General features: G+C 42.8%; 1 protein-coding gene across 4 annotated transcripts in view; it reads right to left on the bottom strand.

Annotated features, from left to right (window-relative positions):
- CYFIP1 (cytoplasmic FMR1 interacting protein 1) overlaps positions 1-27286 on the bottom strand; it is a 195790-nt gene that overhangs the window by 103230 nt on the left and 65274 nt on the right. For all 4 annotated transcript variants that reach the window (XM_064296201.1, XM_064296202.1, XM_064296200.1 and 1 more), the window contains 6 exons: positions 27201-27278; positions 26541-26642; positions 25550-25731; positions 3460-3556; positions 3248-3376; positions 1700-1804 (listed from right to left, as the gene is read on the bottom strand). In XM_064296201.1, the coding sequence (XP_064152271.1) occupies positions 1700-1804; positions 3248-3376; positions 3460-3556; positions 25550-25731; positions 26541-26642; positions 27201-27278 (693 nt within the window). The remainder of the gene's footprint in view (positions 1-1699; positions 1805-3247; positions 3377-3459; positions 3557-25549; positions 25732-26540; positions 26643-27200; positions 27279-27286) is intronic.

Here is a 27286-nt window from a genome sequence, read left to right on the forward strand (position 1 = left end):
ATAAGAGAACAACAGAAAGACGGAGGCAAGGTGGCCATGTGACGAGGGACTTATGCCGCAGCTGCAAGCCATGGGACTACAGAAGCTGGGACAGACAAGAAAGGGTCATCCCATGGAGTCTTCAGAGAGACCACAGCCCTGCTCACACCCTGAATTTTGACTTCTGGCCTGCAGAACTATGAGACTGTAAATTTCTGTTGTTTTAAGCCATTTACATTGTGGTACTGTGTTACAGCAACCCTAGGAGACAAATATATGGACATAAAGGAACTGACTGATATATTGGGCTACATTAAAACTAAGAATTTCTGTCCATCATATGACACCAGTAAGTAAATGAACAGATGAGTCACACTGGGGAGGATACCTGCATTTTGGAATACGTGTATCCAGAATGAATAACCTGAACCAAACCCACTGCCATGCAGTTGATTCCAACTCATACTGCCCCTACAGGTCAGAGGAGAACTGCCCCACAGGGTTTCCAAGGCTGTAATCTTTATGCAAGTAGACTGCCTCATCTCTCTCTTGCGGAGTGGCTGGTGGGTTCGAACCGCCAACCTTACAGTTAGCAGCCAAGCGCTTAACCACTGCACAACCTGCGCTTCTTCCAGGGTGTATAAAGAGCTAGAAATCAATAGGGGAAAAAGGAGCAAAATACTGGAAGAAGTGCTTCACAAAAGAGAATATGTAAAAGGCTAGTAACATGAAAAGCTATCTGAGAAACATAAACTAAACCACAGTGAAAAGAGCAGCCAATAAAAATCACAATGACACACACACCTTTCAGAACGGCCAAAGTTAAAAAAGAGAGCGAGAGAGAGAGGAATGGTGCTGGGTGCTGGCAAAGACGTGGAGCAAAAGGAACTCTCATTCACTGCTGAAGAAAGCACAAATGAGTACAACCATGTGGGAAACTGCTGGTGATACTGTTAATGCTGAAAATACGTCCCTGTGACCCAAAATTCCACTGCTAGGGATTATCCAGCAGACATGTGCACAAGAGAACATTACCTACACATAAGGAATTTCAGAACATCACTGTACTAGCCAAAAACCAGAAACAACCCACGTCCACCAAGAATAAAAAAAAAAAAAACAAGCCCGCTGCCATCGAGTGGATTCCAACTCACAGCGACCCTATAAGACAGCGTAGAACTGCCCCACAGGGTTTCCAAAGAGCGCCTGGTGGATTTGAACTGCTGACCCTTTGGTTAGCAGCCATAGCTCTTAACCACTACACCGCTGGGGTTTCCCCATCAAGAATAGAATGGATAAATAAATTGCAGTATAATCATAAAATGGAATATTATGCCACATTGAAAACCAAAGAACTACAGCTGCAGGCTACAGCAGGGATAAAGCTCACAAGCACAAGGTTTTGTGAAAACAGCAAAACAGTACAAACAATGGCATGATTCCATTTATATAAAGCTCAAACTCAGGCAGAACTAACGAAGGGTAAAAGAAGACGGATTGTAGTCAACTTGGAGAGCGAGGGGGAGAGAGACTGGGGGAGCAGGGGTTATGGGGCTGCCAACAGTGGCCCCCCTTTCCCCCTATTATTTCCTAATATGGGTCACAGTCACACAAGGTGCTTATTTCTCAAAAATTCAAGCTGTCACTTAGACTGTCCACGCTCTCTAAGTATGCTATACTTCAATTTAAAAAAAGTTTATTTAAAAAAGATTTAACCCACCTTGAAGTACTTGTCAATTTTAGTTAAGTTGATTCTCTTCTTGGCATCCAATTTATAGATATTACTGACACTTCCATCCATCAAGTACAGACCAAAGCCCATGACCTGGAAATCCACAGAATGTTACAATAAAACTTAGAACTGCAAATTTAATTACCCATAAGCACTTATACTTTTATAGTTGATAATTCTGAAACAACTGACACTTTTTTCAAAAAGCACTTTGTAAAACTTCTAGGAAACAGAGCTATGCCTTCTTATAAAGCTATTCTGACACTGTATATCCCCTCTGTGGCCATTTCAACTTCCTCCTACCTCCTCCTAACTCTTGGAAAGAGCAGTGTAACACTATACATTTGCACTTACCACAAGAATTAAGGGAGGGCCCCCAAATACTTTTATCAGTTCTTAAATCAGCCACCACTTTTAACATTAACTTCACACCAGCCAAACCAGGGGCTGAGATAAAACGCTGTCCCTGGAGTGCAATTAATATGAATGGCCAAAAGTACAATCTGTTCAGCACACTGAACAAGCAATAGGATTCAACATCAGATAGAACAGTGACCTCACGGAGGCTGAAACTGGGGCAGGGGAATTCTTGAGTTGTATGAAAGGCTTTGCTCCAGTTCAAGACTCCCTATCCCCAAACATGTTTTTCCCACTGAAACCATGCTGTGAAGGATGGCTGGGCTTCCAGACCAGCTGATAAAAGCTGAAAAGACAAATCCTCTGGCCTAACGGAGCAGCAGGGGAACTCTAGAACTGTACAGTTCAATGCAGTAGCCACGTGAGACTACCTAAATCTAAAAAAAAAAAAAAAAAAATGCATGTTAAATAAACTTCTTAACGTGGCACTCATCACATGTCAGGTGCTGCACAGTCACCTGTGGCCAGTGGCTCCTGCCTGAGACGGCAGAGATACAGACACCTCCACCCTCACAGGAGAGCTGTTCAAGCCCTGACTGCCTTTGCAGTGTTCTTCCAAGCTCCCCCAACGCCCCCACCACAGCAGGAGGCCAGAGGTCGTGCTGCTGGGCCTGCTCCTGCAGGAGGGTGTGGGACAGTGGGGATACCCAGCAAAGGCACCCTGAGGGCTGCCCTTTGCCAAGGGAGTGGCAGAATTTCCTTCTCATCTTTCCAACGAGCTACATAGTAGAAAACCTCCCCAATGTGAAACAGAATAATGATAAAGAATATGGCGAACAGCCGTATCTCTTGACCAACAAGTCAACTTTAATATATTTAATTCCAGGAATCACATCACTGAAAGTAAAATCCTGTGTAACTTCTGCTCTGGATGTTTAAGGACGCTGCACACCCTCGCCCCAGGACCCCCTCGCCCCAGGACCCCCTGCCCCCAGTGGCAGCACAATCTCCAGGACTGAGTGTGATCCTCCAGTACCACGGCCCACCACAGGCTGCGTGTCAGGGTTGGAAATGCTGTGCACACACAACGCAAGCACAAGAGCGAGACGAAGTCGGTGAGAGGATTCTAGACAAAGCTTAGCCGTGGTTCCTGGCAATGCCAGCCGCCTCCACACGTACCTTGAGGAGCATGTGTTTCTCACTCGGCGTCAAGTACATTTTATTCTCATAGTAATCCACACACAAGTTCACAATGTCTGCAAGGAGTTCTTCGTACCCAGAGATCACTTCCAGCTGCTGCTGCAGAGACTGAAGCACAAAAGAGAGACGTGTCCCTCGATCTCCTGGCCTGAATGTGCTGACCAGGGCGCTGTGTGGGGCAGGGCCCTTACCTGCGTGATTTTGTTGTGGTTGGCTAGGAACATGGACAGATTCTGTGATTCCTGGATGGACTGTGGATCTGCCATCTTCCGTAAAAACTGAGCAGCCCTTTGAAAGCAACGAATAGAGTTAATCCCAAAATGCACCAACGTACTTAATGACTTAAAAAAAAAAAAGGCCTGGGAAAATGAGGATCACGTTATTCTCTCTAGTTATCTGTAGGAATGTCGACATTGAAGACTGGTTACAATTTTAGCTTTTTCAGGTTTCTCCAGCCCAGGACTCCCAGTCAGTCTTTTGCCCAGTTAGACTTGTCTTACATAGCCCTGGATGGGCACAACCCTGTGTATCCACAGCTGATGTTCTTTAGGGATAGCGCGCACCACCCCCAGGAGCACATGCACAGACCAGCTTAGCAGGCTCCATCTGGGCCACCATGCCTCTTGACAAGGAGCGCATGTCCCTGGAGATGCTGCCTCAGGAACCACACACAGTTTTGGTACCAAAAGTCCCAAGACAAAGTCCCGGTTCTACCATCAGCTTGTAGCTCCATCTTGGGCAAACCTCCTTTAACGTTCCTAAGCCCCAGTTATGGCTTCTGTAAACAAACAACACGCGACAGGACTCATGTGAGAACAATCTAAGGGGGACAGTGTATGTGAAAGCACCTGTGCACTAAGGTCTGATAGAAACGCGGGGTCCACACAGTGAGTCTGTGTGGCCTTGGAAGACATGGAGCTGGCTTTAAGGAGTGGCCTGGGAAGACGTGGAATTAGCTATGAGGACTCGGCATCTCAGGCTGCCCCCACAATGTTCACTGGAAACTGTCCCCATGAAGGTATGTCTGTGCAATCTAGAGCCTTGAGGGTTTAACTAAAATAAAGTTCCCACTGCAAAGACTGATAACCTACCCAACAGCCATTCCTCCCCTCCACCATTTTAAGAAACTTCAAGTTTACATACTACAGCAATGTGTCCATCTAAAAAACTGCGTTTCCTTGCAGCTAGCTGTGGCCACATGACTAAGGGCTTGACCATGAGACACTACACCAAACAATACATGGTACTAGAGGGTCTACTTCTAAGGGAGAGCTGGGGCCCTTGTCAGCTCCTTCCTCCCTACTGACTGGAATCAGAAATAACACAATAAAACAGCACAGCAGCAGACAAGCAGGCTCCCTGGATCCCTGAACGCTGTGGAGCAACCACACCAGATGCAGACCACCTACATCAGGACTTTTAAGGAGAGAGAAAAACAAACTGCCATCTAGTTTAAAGCCACCGATATTTCTGTGGGCTTTTAAAGATTATATAGTTAAACCCAATATTAACAATATGGTAACATTCCTTGCTATTTCAAATGTATTCACTTTATTGAACTGAACAGTTCTTTCTGGGGATGAGGGATCAAGGATGCTGTTTTCTATTTTCCCTAAGCCTCACCATAACCATATAGGTTATCATGGAATTTATACTCAGAATGGGTTATGCTACCAGTTGGGTGCAATGTGGGGATGTGAGGGCTTAGGAGGAGTGGAGATAACTGTCCAGGATGGTGCCCAAAAGGGGGTCCAAACAGAGGTTCCAGAAAGTGGCAGGGGGAAAGGCTGTGTGTGTTGTGCTCAGGGGACCTAGGGGAGAACACTGCTGGCGGCTCCTGAAAGGGAGCCCAGCCCTCACCACAGCCTTCCATCTCTAAACTGTTCCACAGACCAGATTTGGAAAAAAGGTGCTACTGCTACCAGAAAACACCTTTTCTATTTTGATGTAAAGGACTGTTAGTCTCCTTTCTGATTACCTTAATATCTACCCCTACCTCTCTAAGTTTAAACCAAACTTTTATCTATTTATATCGCTTTGACATCCTCTCCATACGAAAGATCTATTACTACGTTTTTTATTACCTTTATTGTTTTAATGTTGTCATCTTCTACATAATGACATTTCAGCTTCCCACTTTTGAATGTCTTTATCGTGGTTTAGCTTTGTGATTTCCCTATCTGAGTTGACATGTGGTTGCTCTGTCCTGTGTTCTAGTCTTTGGTTGATATCTGACGTTACTGATCTTCTAACAAGAGGACTCCCTTTAGTGTTTCTGTTAGTTTTGGTTTGGTTTTTGTAAATTTGCTAAAATTCTGTTTAATTGGAAATGTCCTAATTTCACCTTCATATTTGAGTGACAGTTTTACTGGATACATCATTCTTGGCTGGCAATTTTTTTCCTTCAAGGCTTTATATATGTCATCCCATTGCCTTCTTGCCTTCACGGTTTCTGCCGAGTCGTCTGAGCTAATTCTTGTCAACTCTCCTTTGTAGGTGACTTTTCGTTTATCCCTAGCCATGCTTAAAATTCTCTCTTTAGAAGAGGCAGAGCCAAGATGGAGGAATAGACAGACGCTTCTGGTGAGCCCTCTTACAACAAAGGCCCAAAAAAACAAGTGAAATGAGCATATTTATGACAAGCTAGGAGCCCTGAATATCAAAACTTAGAAAACAAACTCAGGGGCAGAGGGAGGAAGAGATGGTTTAGAAGCAGAGAGGAGTTACCAGACCTGAATCATGGGGAGCCCTCAGGCACCACTCCTGGGAGTGGTGGCGGAGAGCTGGTACTAGTGTTCCGCCGAAGGTTCCTCAGGGAGAAGCAGACAGCCACACAGCCTACTCACACCTCCGGAACCAGAGAAGAATGGCGCTCTCGGCAAAAACTAAGTACTTGCATATATTTCACCACGCACCCCCACCCCCACTCCCAAGCCAGCTTCAGCGGCTGACTTCCCTGGCCCTGAGATAGGCCGTGTTGAGCGCCTAGAGCCATTGTCCCAGCCTTGGAGAAGGAATAAATTCACAACTGGGGGAAAAGATAGTCTGCCAGCTCCACTAACCGGGGGAGCTCAGGACAAAAGCAGCTCCTGTCCATGCATAAAGTTTGTGGACTTTCAGAGCCTTTCCCCTCTGCATGAACCTAAGTGGGCCTATCTCAGGAGAACAGGCCCTTGTTGGCAGACTCCAACCATTTCACCTGTGCGGTGGAAAAGTGGGTGTTTGATGTTTCACACTGCTTTGCCTACTAAACAGGGTCCTCACCTACCCACATCAGGGGCCTAAGGACTAGCAGCTCCACTCAGGTCACCCAACCATCCGTGACAGAGGTCCAAGTATAACTGCTACCTCCCAGTAGTTAAAACCAAAAACACTGGATGCCCACGGTCCTTCTGCAGAACCCACCCACCTGTACATTCTAGGGAACAGGGACACGCTTTCCTCGGAGGCATGTAGGGGATGATTCTCAGCTCCTGCTTTATTCAGAGTGTGACCCTCTGTTGCAACCAGATACCGGTACCTACACCAATCACCCCTGCCCCTCTAAGACTGTAGGGCAGAGCCTGTACCACACACTTGATAATCAGCTACCTGGACACCTGAGCTGAATCCATACTAGAAAAGTGAATGGACTCCTAGACTGATATACCGGAAAACAGCTCTAGCCATCTGGGCACAGGACGTCAGAGCTCCAAAGCCAAAAATAATCAAGCCAGCTCACTCAAGCAACCCATTTGGGGATATCAAAACAAAATAAAGCAAGAAGCTAAGACACAGTAAGCAAACATAAAATAAACTAATAGAACAACTTATAGACGGCTCAGAGACAATAGTAAACATCAAGTCACATAAAGAAAAAGACCATGATCACCTGAATAAGCTCTCAGAATAAAGAATCAAGGGATCTTCTGGATGAAAGTACATTTCTGGAATTACCAGAGGCAGAATACAAAAGATTAACATACAGAACCCTTCAAGACCTCAGAAAGGAAACGAGGCAATACGCAGAACAAGCCAAGGAACACAAAGATAAAGCAACTGAAGAAATTAAAAAGATTATTCAGGAACATAATGAAAAATTTAATAAGCTGAAAAAAATCTATAGATGGCAATCAGAAATTCAAAAGATTAACAATAAATTTATGGACGAAGACAACTCATTTAAAGTCAGAGGAGCAGAACTGAGCAAGTGGAAGGAAGAATTTGTGAACCTGAAGATAAAGCGCTTGGCACTAATATATTTGAAGAAAAATCAGAAAAAAGAATTTAAAACAGTGAAGAAACCTTAAGAATCATGTGGGACTCTATCAAGAGAAACAACCTACGAGTGATTGGAGTACCAGAACAGAGAGGTATAACAGCAAATACAGAGAATTGTTGAAGATTTATTGGCAGAAAACTTCCCTGGTATCATGAAAGATGAGAAGATAGATATCCAAGATGCTCATCGAACTCCACATAACGTAGATTTTAAAAGAAACTCACCAAGACATATTATAATCAAATTTGACAAAACCAAAGATAAAGAGAGAATGTTAAGTACAGCTAGGGATAAACGAAAAGTCACCTACAAAGGAGAGTCAATAAGTATAAGCTCAGACTACTCCGCAGAAACCATGCAGCCAAGAACGCAACAGGATGGCTTATATAAAAAACTGAAGGAAAAAAATTGCCAGCCAAGCATCATATATCCAGCAAAACTGTCTCTCAAATATGAAGGTGAAATTAGGACGTTTCCAAATAAACAAAAGTTTAGGCAATTCGTAAAAACCAAACCAAAACTACAAGAAATACTAAAGGGAATTCCTTGGTTAGAAGATCAACAATATCACGTATCGATAGAAGACTAGAACACTGGGCAGAGCAACCAGAAGTCAACCCAGACAGGAAAATCACAAAAATAAATCAAGATAAAAAACGCTCAAAACAGAGAAACAGCGATGTTATTATGCACAAAAAGACAACAATAAAAAGGGATTAAGATATGTATTTAGTCACAGATCTTCCATATGGAGAGGAACGAGGCAATACAAAGAAATAAAACCTAGCTTTTAATTTAGAAAAAAAGGGGTGCATAAGGTAAACACAAAGGAGACAAAGTATCCTACACAATAAAATAAAATACAAGAAAAAAATAGAGACTCAGCAGAAGCAAGATCAACAACAATAAATATGAGGAAAGGAAAATATGTAAAGATAATCTAATCAGCACATTAAGTGGGAAAAAGAAACTGTCAACAACACACAAAAAAAGACATCAAAATAATACCACTAAATTCATACCTATCCTTAATTACGATGAATGTAACTGGACTAAAGGGCAAAATGGATTAAAAAACACGATCCATCTACATGCTGCCTACAGGAGGCACACCTTAGAGACAAAAACACACTAAAACTCAGAGAATGGAAAAAATATATATCAAGCAAACAGCAATCAAAGAGCAGGAATGGCAATATTAATCTCTGACAAAATAGACTTGAAAGTTAAATCCATCAAAAAGGATAAGGAAGGACACTATATAATGATTAAAGGGACAATACACCAAGAAGATATAACCATATTAAATATTTATGCACCCAATGACAGGGCTGGAAGATACATAAAACAAACTCTATCAGCATTGAAAAGTGAGATAGACAGCTCCACAATTATAGTAGGAGACTTCAACACACCACTTTTGGTGAAGGATAGGACATCCAGAAAGAAGCTTAATAAAGACACGGAAGATCTAAGTGCCACAATAACCCAACTCAGCCTCACAGGCATATACAGAACACTCCACCCAACAGCAGCCAAGTATACTTTCTTTTCTAGTGCACATGGAACATTCTCTAGAATAGACCACATATTAGGTCATAAAGCAAGCCTTAGCAGAATTCAAAACACTGAAATATTACAAAGCATCTTCTCTGACCATAAGGCCATAAAAGTGGAAATCAATAACAGAAAAAGCAGGGAAAAGAAATCCAACACTTGGAAACTGAATAATACCCTGCTCAAAAAGACTGGATTATAGAAGACATTAAGGATGGAATAAAGAAATTCATAGAATCCAATGAGAATGAAAACACTTTCGAACAGAATATTTGGGACACAGCCAAAGCAGTGCTAGAGGTCAATTTATATCAATAAATGCACACATCCAAAAAGAAGACGGGGGCAAAATCAAAGAATTATCCCTACAACTCGAACAAACAGAAAGAGCGCAACCAAAGAAACCCTCAGGAACCGGAAGAAAACAAATAATAAAAATTAGAGCAGAACTAAATGAAATAGAAAACAGAAAAACAATTGAAAGAATTACCAAGACCAAAAGCTGGTTCTTTGAAAAAAATCAACGAAATTGATAAACCATTGGCCAAACTGACAAAAGAAAAACAGGAGAGGAAGCAAATAACCTGAATAAGAAATGAGATGTGTGATATTACAACAGACCCAACTGAAATTATAAGAAACATACCTGATTACTATGAAAAATTGTACTCTAACAAATTGGAAAATCTAGAGGAAACAGATGAATTCCTAGAAATACACTACCTAACTAAACTAACACAAACAGAGGTAGAACAACTAAACAGACCCATAACAAAAGAAGAGATTGAAAAGGTAATCAAAAAACTCCCAACAAAAAAAAGCCCTGGCCAGGAGAGCTTCACTGCAGAGTTCTACCAAACTTTCAGAGAAGAGTTAACACCACTACTACTAAAGGTATTTCAGAGCACAGAGAAGGACGGAATACTCCCAAACTTATTTTACGAAGCCAGCATATCCCTGATACCAAAACCAGGTAAAGACACCAAAAAAAAGAAAATTACACACCTATATCCCTCATGAACTTAGATGCAAAAATCCTCAACAAAATTCTAGCCAAAAGAATTCAACAACATATCAAAAAAATCATTCACCATGATCAAGTGGGATTCATACCAGGTATGCAAGGATGGTTCAACATTAGAAAAACAATTAATGTAATTCATCATATAAATAAAACAAAAGACAAGAATCACACGATTTTATCAATTGATGCAGAAAAGGCATTTGGCAAAGTTCAACACCCATACATGATAAAAACTCTCAGCAAAATAGGAACAGAAGGAAAATTCTTCACCATAATAAAGGGCATTTATACAAAGCCAATAGCCAACATCATCCTAAATGCAGAAAGCCTGAAAGCATTCCCCTTGAGATTGGGAACCAGGCAAGGATGCCCTCTATCACCACTGTTATTCAACACTGTGCTGGAGGTCCTAGCCAGAACAATCAAGCTAGATAAAGAAATTAAGGGCATCCAGATTGGCAAGGAAGAAGTAAAAGGATCTCTATTTGCAGATGATATGATCTTATACACAGAAAACCCTAAGGAATCCTCAAGAAAACTACTGAAAATAGCAGAAGAGTTCAGCAGAACACCGGGATACAAGATAAACATACAAAAATCAGTTGGATTCCTGTACACCAACAAAAAGAACATCAAAGAGGAAGCTATAGCCCCCAGGAAGATAAAATACTTAGGAATAAATCTTACCAGAGATGTAAAAGACTTATACAAAGAAAACTACAAAACACTTCTGCAAGAAACCAAAAGAGACCTACATAAGTGGAAAAACATACCTTGCTCATGGACAGGAAGACTTAATATTATAAAAATGTCTATTCTAACAAATGCGATCTATAGATTTAATGCAATACCGATCCGAATTCCAACGATATTTTTCATGAAATGGAGAAACAAATCACAAATCTCATATGGAAGGGAAAGAGGCCCCGGATAAGTAAAGCATTACTGAAAAAGAAGAACAAAGTAGGAGGCCTTACTCTACCTGATTTTAGAACCTATTATACCACCACAGTAGTCAAAACAGCCTGGTACTGGTACAACAACACATACAAAGACCAGTGGAACAGAATTCAGAATCCAGACATAAATCCATCCACATATGAGCAGGTGATATTTGACAGAGGACCTAAAGCACTTAAATGGGGAAAAGATAGTCTTTTTAACTATTTTAACAAATAGTGTTGGCATAACTGGATATCTATCTGCAAAAAAATGAAACGAGACCCATACCTCACACCATGAACAAAATCAACCTCAAAATGGATCAAAGACCTAAATATCAAATCTAAAACAATAAAGATCATGGAAGAAAAAATAGGGACAATGTTAGGAGCCCTAATACATGGCATAAACAGTATACAAAACATTATTAAAAATGCAGAAGAAAAAGTAGATAACTGGGAGCTCCTAAAAATCAAACACTTATGCTCATCCAAAGACTTCACCAAAAGAGTAAAAAGGTTACCTACAGACTGGGAAAAAGTTTTTAGCTATGACATTTCCAATAAGCACCTGATCTCTAAAATCTACATGATACTGCAAAAACTCAACTACAAAAAGACAAATAACCCAATTAAAAAATGGGCTAAGGATATGAACAGGCACTTCAGTAGACATTCGGGTAGCTAACAGATATATGAGGAAATGTTAATGATCATTAGCCATTAGAGAAGTGCAAATGAAAACTACAATGAGATTCCATCTCACTCCAAAAAGGCTGGCATTAATCCAAAAAAACAAAATAATAAAAGTTGGAGAGTTGTGGAGAGACTAGAACACTTATACACTGCTGGTGGGAACGTAAAATGGTACAACCACTTTAGAAATCGATTTGTCACTTCCTTAAAAAGCTAGAAATAGAACTACCATCCGATCCAGCAACCCCACTCCTTGGAATATATCCTAGAGAAATATCCTTGGAATATATCCTAGAGAAATAAGAGCCTTTACATGAACAGATACATGCACACCCATGTTCACTGCAGCACTGTTTACAATAGCAAAAAGATAGAAGCAACCAAAGTGCCCATCAACGGGAAGAATGGATTAATAAATTATGGTATATTCACACAATGGAATTAGTATGGAGCAATAAAGAACAGTGATGAATCTGTGAAACATTTCATAAAATGGAGAAATGTGGAAGGCATTAGGCTGAGTGAAATTAGTCAGTTGCAAAAGGACAAATATTGTATAAGACCACTACTATAAGAACTCAAGAAATAGTTTAAACAGAGAAGAAAACATTCTTTGATGGTTACGAGAAGGGGGAGGGAGGGAGGATGGGAAAGAAGTATTCAATAAGTAGATAGCAGATACGAACTACTTTAGGTGAGTGGAAAGACAACGCACAGGCAAGGTCAGCACAACTGGACTAAACTAAAAGCAAAGAAGTTTCCTGCATAAACTGAATGCTTCGAAGGCCAGCGCAGCAGGGGCGGGGGCTTGGGTAGCATGGTTTCAGGGGACATCTAAGTCAATCAGCATAACAAGATCTATTAAGAAAACATTCTGCATCCCACTTTGAGAGTGGCCTCTGGGGTCTTAAATGCTAGCAAGCGGCCATCTAAGATGCATCAATTGGTCTGAACCCACCTGGACCAAAGGAGAATGAAGAACACCAAGGACACAAGGTAATCACGAGCCCAAGAGACAGAAAGGGCCACATAAACCAGAGGCTACATCAGCCTGAGACCAGAAGAACTAGATGGTGCCCAGCTACGACCGATGACTGCCCTGACAGGGAACACAACAGAGAACCCCTGAGGGAGCAGGAGAGCAGTGGGATGCAGACCCCAAATTTTCGTATAAAGACCAGACTTAACGGTCTGACTGAGACTAGAAGGGCCCCAGTGGTCATGGCCCCCAGACCTCCTGTTGGCCCAGGACAGGAACCATTTCCAAAGCCAACTGTTCAGACAGGGATTGGACCGGACAATGAGTTGGAGAGGGATGCTGGTGAGGAGTGAGCTTCTTGGATCAGGTGGACACTTGAGACTCTGCTGGTATCTCCTGTCTAGAGGGGAGATGAGAGGGTAGAGGGGGTTAGAAGCTGGCAAAATGGACACGAAAAGAGAGAGTGGAGAGAGGGAGCGGGCTGCCTCATTAGGGGGAGAGTATTTGGGAGTACGTAGTAAGGTATATAGAAGTTTTTGTGTGAGATACTGACTTGATTTGTAAACTTTCACTTAAAGCAGAATAAAAATTTTAAAAAAGAAACGAAAAAGGAGTGTTTCAGGGTGGTGGAGGCAAAAAAGTATGGACCAGTGTCAAACCAGGTGTGTCTGACAAACTAACAACCACCACCACCACCCAACTCTAATGTCTTAAAAAATAAGGAAATTCACCAGAAATACAGAGATAGAGGAGACCACTGTCATGGATTGAATTATGTCCCCCCAAAAATGTGTTTATCAATATGGCTAGGCTGTGATTCCCAGTATTGTGTGGTTGTCCTCCATTTTGTGACTGTAATTTTATGTTAAAGAGAATTAGGATGGGATTCTAACATCCTTACAAAGGTCACTTCCCTGATCCAACGTAAAGGGAGTTTCCCTGGAGTGTCGCCTACATCACTTTTTAACTTTCAAGACATAAAAAAGGAAAGGAAAGCAAGCAAGAAAGCAGTGCCAGAAGCACAGCATGTCCTTTGGACCTGAGGTTCCTGTGCTGAGATGCTCCCAGACCAAGGGAAGACTGACGCATCACAAGGACAGAGAGAAAACCTTCCCTGGAGCTGATGCTCTGAATTCAAACTTCTAGCCTATGATAAATTGTTGAAAACTAAGAGCATGCACCAGGAGAGATGGATTTACAAGAAAAAAGAGTAGGATTTCTTCCCTATATTCCTTCAACGTGCAAAATCTACATCAGAGTTGCTAAACCAATGCTCACTGCAGCACTATTCACAATCCCCAAAGGGTGGAAACAACCTAAACGCCCATCAGAAGATGACTGGAAAAACAAAATGTGGCATATACATACAATGGAACACTTCTCAGCCAGCTGGAGAAATTAAGTCTTGATACATGTTACAGTACAGATGGCGCCTGAAGACATTACGCTGAGTGAAGTAAGCCAATTACAAAAGGACAAATATTGTATGATCTCACTTATATAAAAAGATAAGAAAAGGTAAATGTATAGAGACCAAAGTTTATTAGTGGTTACTGGGGTGGAAAGGAGGGGGAAAAAGGGGTTAATAGTGATAGAAAAATTACATTGATTAATGGTAAAGCTGTACACTTGATTATTGTAATTGCTGTCAGTAAGTTGTACACCTGTGAAAAGTTGAACTGGCAAAAGTGTGATAGATAAATTTATAATGACAAAATAAATAAATAAAAGAATAGCTCCTGAGGCTGCTATATACAAACAAAAAAAAATCCTCTCTTCATCTTCACTTTTGGCAAGTTTGATTACGATATGTCTTGGTGACTTTCTTTTGGGATCTACCTTGTGTGGGGTTCCACAAGCATCTTGGATAGATACCGTCTCATCTTTCACAATGTCAGGGAACTTTTCTGCCAACAAATCTTCAACAATTCTCTCTGTATTTTCTGTTCTCCCTCCTTGTTCTGCTACTCCAATCACTCATAGGTTATTTCTATGATTTTTAGGGTTTCTTCATTTTTTAAATTTTTTTATCTGATTTTTCTTCGAATATATTGGTGCCAAGTGTTTTATCATCAATATCACTAATTCTTACTTCCATTTCCTCAATTCTGCTCCTCTGAGTTTCTACTGAGTTGTCTAATTCTGAAATTTTATTGTTAATCCTCTGAATTTGTTTTCTGTCTCTCTATGGATTCTTGTGGCCTATTAAATTTGTCATTATGCTCTTGAATAACTTTCTTAATTTCTTCGACTGCTTTATTTGCGTGTTCCTTGGCTTCTTCTGCATTTTGCCTGATCTCTTGAAGAGTTCTGTATATTAATCTTTTGTATTCTACCTCTGGTAATTTCAGGAATATCTCTTTGTCTTGAAGATTAACTGATTGTGTTTTGGGAGCTTGCTGAAGTGACCATGGTCTGCTTCTTTATGTAATTTGATATTGACTGTTGTCTCCAAGCCATCTATAAGGTATTGTATTAACTTCTGTTTGCTTACCGTGTCCTAGCTTCTTTCTTTGTTTTGTTTTGATATGCCCAAATAGGCTGCTCAAGTGATCAGGCTTGATTCCTGGCACCTTTGAAGCTCTAATGTCCTGTCACCAGACAGCTGGAACTGTTACCAGGTATATAAGCCCAGGAGTCCATTCGCTTTTCTTGTATGGGTTCAGCTCAGGTGTCCAAGTAGTCAGTCACCAAGGATGTAGTGCAGGGTCTCACCTATAGTCTTAGAGGGGCAAGAGTGACTGGTGTAGGCACAGTTATCTGGTTGCAGCAGGGGGTCTTGCTCTGAGTAAGGCAACGAACGGGTTGACAACCACCCCCCGAGTGTCTGTGAAGAAAGCGCGTCCCTGTTCCCTAGAGCGCACAGGCAGGTGGGTTCTGCAGCCAGACCGTGGGCACCCAATACTTTCGGGTGTAAGGACTGGGAGGCACTACTTATCCTTGGACCCCTGTTGCTGGTGATTACATGGCATGGGTGGAGCCACCAGTCCACAGGTAGGTAAGGACCTTGCTTAATAAGCAAAGTGGTGTCAAACTTTAAAAACCCACCTCTCCACCTCACAGCTGAAACAGCTGAAGTCAGGTCTCAGGCACATATACCATTGCACTGTGCCAACAAGGGCGTAAGCTGCTGAAATGGGCCAACATAGGTCAATGCAGCAGTGAAAAGTATTCAAAGTCTGCAGACTGCCTGTGCCTGTGCCAGGCAAAGCTGCTGCTCCTGCCCTGGGTTCCCAGCTTAGGGGAGCCGGCAGATTATTTTTGCCCCATTTGGCAATTTGTTTCTTCTCCAAGGCCTAGGGCATGCGGCAGGACCTATCTCAGGCCCAGGGAAAGCGACTGCCACTGAAGCTGGCTCAGGGGCTGGGGCAAAAGGAGGTGGGATCAGATAAATGGGAATAAGTTCTTTCGAAAGAGGTGCTTTTTGGTCTGTGCGGTAAATCAGACTGACGTACTTATCTTTTTCTTAGAGTGCTGCTCTTCGCTGATTCCAGGGGTATGAGTAGATTCTCTGTCGCTCATTCTCTCTCGCTGTGGACAACACATCCTGAACGCTACCACAAGTCCCACCATGGTCATGCCAGGGGATCGGGCCTGCAGGGTGCCAATTCTTGCCAAGTCAGTTCCATCAACTCCTCATTGCTTCTGAACCGTCTCTCCTTCTCCCTTCCTCTCAGTTCAATTTCTTAACTTTACCTTTGATGTTCAGGGCTCCTAGCTTGTCAGATATACATAATCGATTCACTTGTTCTTTTGGGTTTTTGTTGTAAGAGGGACCACAGGAGGTGTGTCCCTACTCCGCCATCTTGGCCCTGCCTCCAAAAAACACCTTTTTAAAACTGAAAGCCACTGCTGCTGCCCACCTCCCCCACTGCACCAGCCCACTACTGACAAAGCCAAAAAGGCTAAGGAAGCTGCTCAGAGGTGTGCCATGGACACACAATGCAGCCAGGTCAGCTCCACCTATGACTCAGACAGATGCAACATGTATTCAGATACAAAGCACCATCTCCTCCAATTCAATTTTACAACTGTTGGGCTCACCTGGATTTGCCTGGTTTCTCCAGGCCCACAGACACCTAGAGATAGCCCTGGCATACTGGTACCCTAACTTCCATGTGTTGAAGACTGAATATCTTTAAAGTCTCCCCTGTGTCAGAATATAACCTCCATGGTTCTAGTGATAACTTCTGTTTGCTCACTGCCACATGTCACTCTGAGCGAGCTTTATAAAGGCATGGCATACGTACACTATATCAACATATCACACTGACCTACCTATATAAAGGGGCGATACACCTACAATACCACAATGCTGTCACTCTGATCTAACTTTATGAAGGCAAAGTACACATACACGACCACATGTCACCCTGATCTAATTTTATAAAGGTGTAGTACACATACACGACCACAACATGTCACCCTGATCTAACTTTATAAAGGTGTAGTATACATACACAACCACTGTGTCACCCTGACCTAGCTTTATGAAGACGTAGTACACAGACACGACCACAAAATGTCACCATCATGTAACTCTGTAAAGGCGTAGTACACACACTACCACACCGTGTCACCCTGATCTAACTTTATGAAGGTGAAGTATACATACACTAACACACCGTGTCACCCTGATCTAACTTTATAAAGACGTAGTATACATACTACGTCTTTATAAAGCTCGCTCAGAGTGACCACACCGTGTCACCCTGATCTAACTTTAAAAAGGGGCAGTGTATGTCCAAATACCATGTGTCACACTGATCTTGCTTTATAAGGGCACAACCTGCGTATACTACCACAAACAGTCACCCTGATCTAGCTTTATAAATACACAGTGATATACACTACCACAACGTGTCACTCTGATATAGCTGCATGAAGGTGCACTATACACACACTACCACAATATGTCACCCTGATGTGCTTTATAAAAGCACAGTAATGTATACTCACAACTTGCCACCATGATCTAGCTTCATAAAGGCACAGTAATTTACATTACCACAGCTTCTCAGCCTGATCTAGCTTTATAAAGGCACAATGATGTACACTCCCCCACATGTCTTTCAGTTTGTCATACTGTAGAAGCTTGGGGTTGCTTTGATGCTGGAGGCTATGCCACGAGCATGGTCACCCATGGTGGGAGGTTTCAGCTGAGCTTCTAGACTAAGAAAGACTAGGAAGAAAGAAGTGGCAGTTTACTTTTGAAAAAAATTAGCCACATTATAAATAGCAGTGGAACACTGATATAGTGCTGGAACATGAGCCCCTCATGTTGGAAAGCACTCAAAATATGACTGAGGAAGAGCTGTCATCTCAAAGTAGAGTCAACCTTAATGATGTGGATGGAGTCAAGCTTTCAGGACCTTCATTTGCTGATGTGGCACAACTCAAAATGAGAAGAAAGCTGCAAACATCCATTATTAATAGAAATGTGGAATGTATGAAGCATGAGTCTAGGAAAAATGAAAAATCGTCAAAAATGAAATGGAATGCATAAACGTCAACATCTTAGGCATTAGTGAGCTGAAATGGACTGGTACTGGCCATTTTGAATCTTACAATCATACAGTGTATGTATGATACTGGCAATGACAAATTGAAGAAGAACGGCACTGGGTTCATCGTCAAAAAGAACATTTCAAGATCTATCCTGAAGTACAAGGCTGTCAGTGATAGGATAATATCCACATGCCTACAAGGAAGACCACTTAACCACGAGTATTCTTCAAATTCATGCACCACCACTAACGCCAAGGATGAAGAAACTGAAGATTTTTACCAACTTCTGCAGTCTGAAATTGAACAAACACAAAATTAGGATGCACTGATAATTACTGGTGATTAGCATGCTAAAGTTGGAAACAAACAAGAAGAATGAGTAGTCTGTGACAGAAACAATGCCGGAAATCGCAAACACGTTTTTTCAACAATGTAAACGGCGACTATACACATGAACATGGCCAGATGGAATATACCGGAATCAAATCGACTACATCTATGGAAAGAGATGATGGAGAAGTTCAATATCATCAGTCAGAACAAGGCTGGGGGCCAACTGCAGAACAGACCATCAGTTGCTCATATGCAAGTTCAAACTGTAGTTGATGAAAATTAGAACAAGTCCATGAGAGCCAAGGTATGGCCTTGAGTGTATCCCACCTGAATTTAGAGACCATTTCAAAAATAGATTTGATGCATTAAACACTAATGACCAAAGACCAGATGAGTTATGGAATGACATCAAGGGCATCATACATGAAGAAAGCAAAACGTCATTAAAAAGACAGGGAAAAAAGAAAAGACCAAAACAGATGTCAGAAGAGACTCTGAACGTTGCTCTTGAATGTTGAGTAGCTAAGGTGAACAGAAGAAAATGATGAAGAGAGCTGAAGAGATTTCAAAGGATGACTTGAGAAAACAAAGTATTTTATACTGAACTGTGCAAAGGCCTGGAATTAGAAAACCAAAAGAGCAGAACTCGCTTGGCATTTCTCATGCTGGAGGAACTAAAGAAAAAATTCAAGCCTTGGGTTACAATACTGAAGGATTTTATGTGCAAAAACTTGAGTAACACAGGAAGTAGCAAAAGAAGATGGAAAAAATACACAGAGTCACTGTACCAAAGAGAACTGATCAATGTTCACTCATTTCAGAAGGCAGCATATGATCAAGCACTGATGGTACTCACGGAAGAAGTACAAGCTGCACTGAAAGCCTCGGTGGAAAAAAACAAGGCTCCAGGAACTGACGAAATACCAATCGAGGTATTTCAACAAACGGATGCAGCCCTGGAAGTACTCACTTGGGTACGAAGAAATCTGGAAGACAGCTACCTGGTCAACCGACTGGAAGAGATCTACATTTATGCCTATTCTAAAGAAAGGTGATCCAGCCAAAAACCTGTACATACATCAAAGGCAGTTGTTTGAACAGAACAAGGGGATACTGTGTAACAGCAAGAAAGGAGTACATCAGGATGGTATCCTTTCACCAAACTTCTTCCATCTGTTCGCTGAGCAAATAATCTGAGAAACTGGACTATATGAAGAAGAACGCGGCATCAGGATTGGAGGAAGACTCATTAATGACCTGTGTTATGCAGACGACACAACCTTGCTTGCTGAAAGTGAAGAGGACTTGAAGCACTTACGAATGAAGACCAAAGACCACAGCCTTCAGTATGGATTACACCTCAACATAAAGAAAACAAAAATCCTCACAATTGGACCAATGAGCAACACCATGATATACGGAGAAAAGATCGAAGTTGTCAAGCATTTCATTTTACTTGGATCCACAATCAATGCCCATGGAAGCAGCAGTCAAGAAATCAAAAGACACATTGCAGTGGGCAAATCTGCTGCAAAGGACCTCTTTAAAGTGTTGAAAAGCAAAGACGTCAGTTTAAGGACTTAGATGTGCCTGACCCAAGCCATTGTGTTTTCTATCGCCTCATACGCATACAAAAGCTGGGCAATGAATAAGAAGACCGAAGAAGAAACACCTTTAAATTATGACAAGAAACACCTTTAAATTATGACGTTAGCAAAGGATATTGAATATACCATGGACTGCCAGAAGAATGAACAAATGTGTCCTGGAAGAAGTACAGCCAGGATAACTCTTAGAAGCAAGAATCGCAAGTCATCATCTCACATACTATCAGGAGGGATCAGTTCCTGGAGAAGGACATCATGCTTGGTAAAGTAGAGGGCCAGGGAAAAAGAGGAAGACCCTCAACAGGATGGACTGACACAGCAGCTGGCTGCAACAATGGGCTCAAACATAACGACGATCATGAGGCTGGCGCAGAGCCGGGCCGTGGTCTGTTCTCTTGTATACAGGGTCACTATGAGTTGAAACCGACTAGACAGCACTTAACAACAACAATGTACACTACCACACCCTGTCACCTTGATCTAGCCTCATAAAGGCACAGTAACATATTAACATACACTATCACAATCTCTCACCCTGAGCTAGCTTTATAAAGGTGTGGTCCATGCACACTACTACAACCTGTCACGATATAGCTTTACAGAGGCACAGCATAGACACTACCATACATCTCAACCTGATCTAGCTTGATAAAGGCGCAGTATACGTACACTGGGAAACTCTGCTGACAGAGTGGTTAAGAGCTGTGGCTGCTAATCAAAAGGTCAGCAGTTCAAATCCACCAGGTGCTCCCTGCAAACCCTAAGGGGCAGTTCTACTCTGTCCTATAGGGTCGCTATGAGTTGGCAATGGGTTTGGTTTGGTTTTGGTTTTATACATACAATACCACATGTATCATCCTGATCTAGATTTGTAAAGGCAAAGTAAGGAATGCTACCACAATGTTTCATGTTGATCTAGCTTTATAAAGGCCCAGTCATGTACACTTCTACAACGTGTACCCTGATCCAGATTTACAAAGGCACAGTAATGAATGCTACCACAATGTGTCCCCTGATCTGGCTTTATAGATGTGCAGTATGCATATACTACCACAACCTGTCACTCTGGTCTAGTTTCCTAATGTACACTAACACAACCTCTCACCCTGATCTGGCTTTATAAAGACATATAATGTACACTACCACAATGTTACACCCTGATCTAGCTGTGTAAAAGGCACAATATACATACGCTAGCACGTTTTACCCTGATCTAGCTTTAAAAAGGCACAGTAACGTACACTACCACAACCTATCACCATGATCTAGCTTTAAGAAGGCATATATACGTAAATAACCACGTGTCACCCTGATCTAGCTTTATTAAGGTACAGTATACATATACTACCACAAAGTGTCACTCTGATTGTCCTAGTTACCTAGTTCTGCTATAACAGGAATACCACAAGTGGATGGATTTAACAAAAAGAGGTTTATTTTCTCACAGTAAAGTAGCTAAGAGTCCAAATTCAGGGCGTTGGCTCCAAAGGACGGCTCTTTCTCTGTCGGCTCTGGACAAAGATTCCTTGTCCTCAAATTTCCCCTGGTCGAGGAGCGTCTCAGGCGCAGGGACCTCAGGTCCAAAGGACGCGTGCTCTGTTCCTGGTACTGCTTTCTTGGTAGTATGAGGTCCCCCACTTTCTGTTTGCTTCCCTTTCCTTTTATCTCTTGAGAGATAAAAGGTGGTGCAGACCACACCACAGGGAAACTCCATTTACCTTGGATCAGGGAGGTGACCTGAATAAGGATGGTGTTACAATCCCACCCTAATCCTCTCAACATAAAAATTATAATCACAAAACAGAGGACAACCACACAATACTGGAATCAGGCCCTAACCAAGTTGACACATATTTTGGAGGGGACACAATTCAATCCATGACACTGATCTAGTTTTATAAAGGCACAGTAATGTACACTACCACAACGCGTCACCCTGACCTCTTTATACAGGCGCAGTGTACACACGCTACCACAACTATCACCCCGCTCTAGCTGTATAAAGGCCCAGTAATGTACACTACCACAACACGTCACCCTGACCTCTTTAGAGAGGCGCAGTGTACATACGCTACCCCAACTATCACCCCGCTCTAGCTGTATAAAGGCCCAGTAATGTACACTACCACAACGCGTCACCCTGACCTCTTTAGAGAGGCGCAGTGTACATACGCTACCCCAACTATCACCCCGCTCTAGCTGTATAAAGGCCCAGTAATGTACACTACCACAACGCGTCACCCTGACCTCTTTATACAGGCGCAGTGTACACACGCTACCACAACATATCACCCCGCTCTAGCTGTATAAAGACCCAGTAACGTACACTACCACAACGCATCACCCTGACCTCTTTAGAGAGGCGCAGTGTACATACGCTACCCCAACTATCACCCCGCTCTAGCTGTATAAAGGCCCAGTAATGTACACTACCACAACGCGTCACCCTGACCTCTTTAGAGGCGCAGTGTACATACGCTACCACAACATATCACCCCGCTCTAGCTGTATAAAGGCCCAGTAATGTACACTACCACAACGCGTCACCCTGACCTCTTTATAGAGGTGCATTGTACATACGCTACCACAACTATCACCCCGCTCTAGCTGTATAAAGGCCCAGTAATGTACACTACCACAACGCGTCACCCTGACCTCTTTAGAGAGGCGCAGTGGACATACGCTACCACAACTATCACCCCGCTCTAGCTGTATAAAGGCCCAGTATTCGCACAGTCCATTTATATTCTGTCAGTTCCTGGAGACTTGTTTTTCACCAATGCTTTCTGTGCAGCTCGGACCACTTCTTTCAGTACCACTGGTTCTGAATTATACGCTACTTTCTGAAACTGCTGACTGTCAATGAACTCTTTTTGGTACAGTGACTCTGCGTATTCCTTACGACTTCTTCTGACGCTTCGTATGTTATTTAGTATTTTCCAACTTGAGGCTTGAATTTTTCTTCAGTTCTTTCAGCTTGAGAAACGCCGAGCGTGTTCTTTCCTTTTGGTTTCCTATCTCCAGGTCTTTCCTTATTTCACTATAATACTTTATTTTCTCTTGCCAATTCACACTTTGAAATCCTCTGTTCAGCTCTCTTACTTCATCATTTCTTCTGTTCACTTTAGCTACTCAACATTCAAGAGCAACGTTCAGAGTCTCTTCTGCCATGTATTTTGCTCTTTTCTTTTTTCCCTGACTTTTTAATGACGTTTTGCTTTCTTCATGTATGACGCCCTTGATGTCATTCCATAACTCATCTGGTCTTTGGTCATTAGTGTTTAATGCATCAAATCTATTCTTGAAATGGTCTCTAAATTCAGGTGGGATACACTCAGGTCATACTTTGGCTCTCATGGACTTGTTGTAATTTTCTTTGAACTTCCATATGAGCAACTGATGGTCTGTTCTGCAGTTGGCCCCCAGCCTTGTTCTGACTGCTGATACTGAGCTTCTCCATCATCTCTTTCCAAAGATGAGGTCCATCTGATTCCTGTAAATTCCATCTGGCAATGTCCACATGTATAGTCATCGTTCACATTGTTGAAAACTGGTATTTGCAGTGGAGAAGGGGTTGGTCTTGCAAAAATTCCATCATGTGATCTCTGGCATTATTTCTATCACCAAGGCCGTATTTTCCAACTACTAATTCTTGTTTGTTTCCAACTTTAGCATTCCAATTACCAGTAATTATCAATGCATCCTGATTTTGTGTTTGTTCAATTTCAGACTGCAGAAGTTGGTAAAAATCTTCAGTTTCTTCATCTTTGGCATTAGTGGTGGTGCACGAATTTGAAGAATACTCGTGGTTAAGTGGTCTTCCTTGTAGGCATGTGGATATTATCCTATCACTGACAGCCTTGTACTTCAGGATAGATCTTGAAATGTTCTTTTTGACGATGAACCCAGTGCCGTTCTTCTTCAATTTGTCATTGCCAGCATCGCAGACCATATGATTGTAAGATTCAAAATGGCCAGTACCAGTCCAGTTCAGCTCACTAATACCTAGGATATCGATGTTATGTGTTCCATTTCATTTTTCACGACTTCCAGTTTTCCTAGACTCATACCTCATACATTCCACATTCCTATTATTAATGGATGTTTGCAGCTGCTTCTTCTCATTTTGAGTCATACTGTATCAGCAAATGAAGGACCCAGAAGTAACATCATGATACAGAGAAAGACTGAAGTCCTCAAGGACTTCATTTTACTTTGATCTACTATCAACGCCCACGGAAGCAGCAATCAGAAATCAAACAACTCATTGCATTGGGCAAATCTGTTGCAAAAGATCTCTTTAAAGTGTTAAAAAAGCAAAGATGTCACTTTAAGGACTAAAGTGCGCCTGACCCAAGCCATGGTGTTTTGAATCGTGAGAAAGCAGGACAATGAACAAAGAAGACTAAAGAAGAATCGATGCCTTTGAATTATGGTGGTGGTAAATGATATTAAATATATCACGGGCTGCCAGAAGAATGAACAAATCTGTCTAGAAAGATGTACAGCCAGAATACTCCTTAGAAGGAAGGATGGTGAGACTTCGCCTCACATACTTTGGACATGTTATCAGGAGGAACCAGTCCCTGGAGAAGCGCATCATGCTTGGTAAAGTAGACGGTCAGTGAAAAAGAGGACGACCATCAATGAAAGATGGACTGACTCAGTGGCTACAGCAATGGGCTCAAGCACAACAACAACTGTGAGGATGGCACAGGACCAGGCAGTGTTTTGTTCTGCTGTACACAGGGTCGCTATGAGTCGAATTTCGACCCAACGACACCTAACAACTATAATATATGTACACTACCACAATGTGTCACCCTGATTCAGCTTTATAAAGGCATAGTAATGTACACTTCCACAACGTATCTCCCTGATCACGCTGTATAAAGGTGCAGTATACATACACCACCACAAAGCATCACCCTGATCAAGCTTCATAAATCTGCAGTACACGTACACTACCACAGCCTCTCGCCCTGGTCAGGTTTTATAAAGGCACAGTTATGTACACTACCACAACCTGTCACCCTGATCTAATTTTATCAGTGCTGTATACGTACATTACCACAACCTGTCACACTGATCTAGCTTTATAAAGGCACAGAAATGTACATACCACAAGGAGTCACCCTGTGCTCCTGCAATCTTAATTTGTCTCTCACCCCCTCCTGCACCTTATACCTAGGAACAAGTCCTAAGACCTAAAAAAAATAACTATTGCCAACCTGCAGCAATGATCCCAAGCTCACCGGAGCACACAGTACCAGCGAGCCAGGCCTCTGTCTCATGAACACCCCCAGGGCCTGGACTGCAGGATCTGGTGTGTAAGGCCTGGCGTGGGAGGCCTGGCATGTATGCAGGCAGCTCACCTCTTGTAGGCTGAGTGATCGTTCTTCACACTGCATTTCATGTTTTTCAGCTCATCCAGCACGGCGAACATGTTGATGAACTTGCCTAGGGTAAGTAGGTACGCCTCGGACACGAAGTCCTTCCTTCTCTCTGCATGGCACAGGCGCCGCACCTCCCCGCAGAAGCGCTCGATGGCATTTCTCTAGCACACGAGAGAAAGGCAAAGCGCCGTGCATCAGTGCCAGGTCACCCTCAGTGCAGGCAGGCTGACCACCCCTTAAAGAGTTTGCCACTTTTGTGGACCCACCAAGTCTGCGGAACTCAGCAGACTCACTTTAGAGTAGTTTCCAGACGTATTTGCTCTGTAACAGTAATTATTTATTTTATGTCCCTAAAGTAAAAAATTTTGTTAACTATTCTAGCAAAGATGTTTACAATAAAAGGTCTATAAAACAGATGGTTTAAGCCTCAGAAATAAAATAAGAGATTTTTCCCTTTTGACAATTTTTCAGTTAAGACAAAATCTCATCCCCTAGTAAATTCTATCTTTTCGTTTGGCTGAAGGAGTCTATAATGAAAGTCTTCAAACATTTCCAAAGTGCTTCTTAAAAAGCCAGCAAGTCCTTCCCTATGGCCACCCTTTCCCTAACCAATGGGCTCAAGGCAGGACAAGATTAAGAAGAACAAAAATTCCTGAAAAACCAGATGAATTCAAAGGACAAGTGGGCAGAAAGATAAAACTTAGTAGTTGGTACTATCAGAAAGCACAGCCCGCACGGTAGAAATGAGCAGTCACTCTCAGTTTGGGAAGAGATGTGCCTGCCCTGAGAGCATATACGCTGTGACCAGCAAGGCCGCGTCCCTCCTGTCTCAGACCCTGGTGGCTGCTTTGCCTGTTGGGTGCCGTGTTCAATAAGCTCATGCTTTGAAAAAGGAAAGTCGTGGTGAGGGTAATGGTGGAACATCTCAGCCCTCCACACTAAACCCTTTGGAGTATTTTGCTCTTTTTACCTGGAAGTACATAAAATTCATTAGTTTTGTGACCTCTGGCTCAAGGACCTCCACAGTTTTCTCATAAATTTCCACTCTATTAGGCTGCTCGTTGCATTTCACCTGGAAATAAGCAAACAAGTACAACATAAAGGGTCAAAGAGGTTTCAAACCAGACAGAAGTGGCCGCTGGAGTTGGCAGCCTGCTTGGGGGAAAGGGGGCATAGATGGGAGGAAGGGATTGGAGATGGGAGAGGAGACAGAAGAAGAGGTGACGATGGGGGTGGGAAGGGAGAGGGGAGTGAGAATATGGTGAGGATGGAGTGAGGAGGGCCATGGATGGGGAGGGGAGTGGAGGCAGGGGTGCGGGGGGGTGTGGATGGGGAGAGGAGAGGAGGTGGGGGGTGGAAAGGGGGCGTGGATGGGGAGGGGAGGGGGTGTGGGTGGGGAGGGGAGTGAGACTAGGGTGGGGAGTGGGTATAAATGGGGAGGGGAGGGAACGTGGGGGTGGGGAGGAAAGGGAGTGGAGGTGGGGGTGGACATGGGGGAGGCGGCAGAGATGCAGCAGGGAGGGGAGAGGGGATGGAGAGGGAATAAAGATGGCGGTGGGGGCAGGAAGAAGGGTGGAGGAGGGAGCAGGAACGAAATGGAGATGGGGGTGGAGCTGGGGTCCGGCAGCACCTGCGGGATGGCCCTGGAGCAGCTCCTCCAGGTGTACAGCATGACTGCGTACTCTTGACCCTCCTCCAGCATCTCGTTCTGCAAGG

Source organism: Loxodonta africana, chromosome 13 (assembly GCF_030014295.1).
Source record: "Loxodonta africana isolate mLoxAfr1 chromosome 13, mLoxAfr1.hap2, whole genome shotgun sequence".
NCBI classification, from domain to species: domain Eukaryota; kingdom Metazoa; phylum Chordata; class Mammalia; order Proboscidea; family Elephantidae; genus Loxodonta; species Loxodonta africana.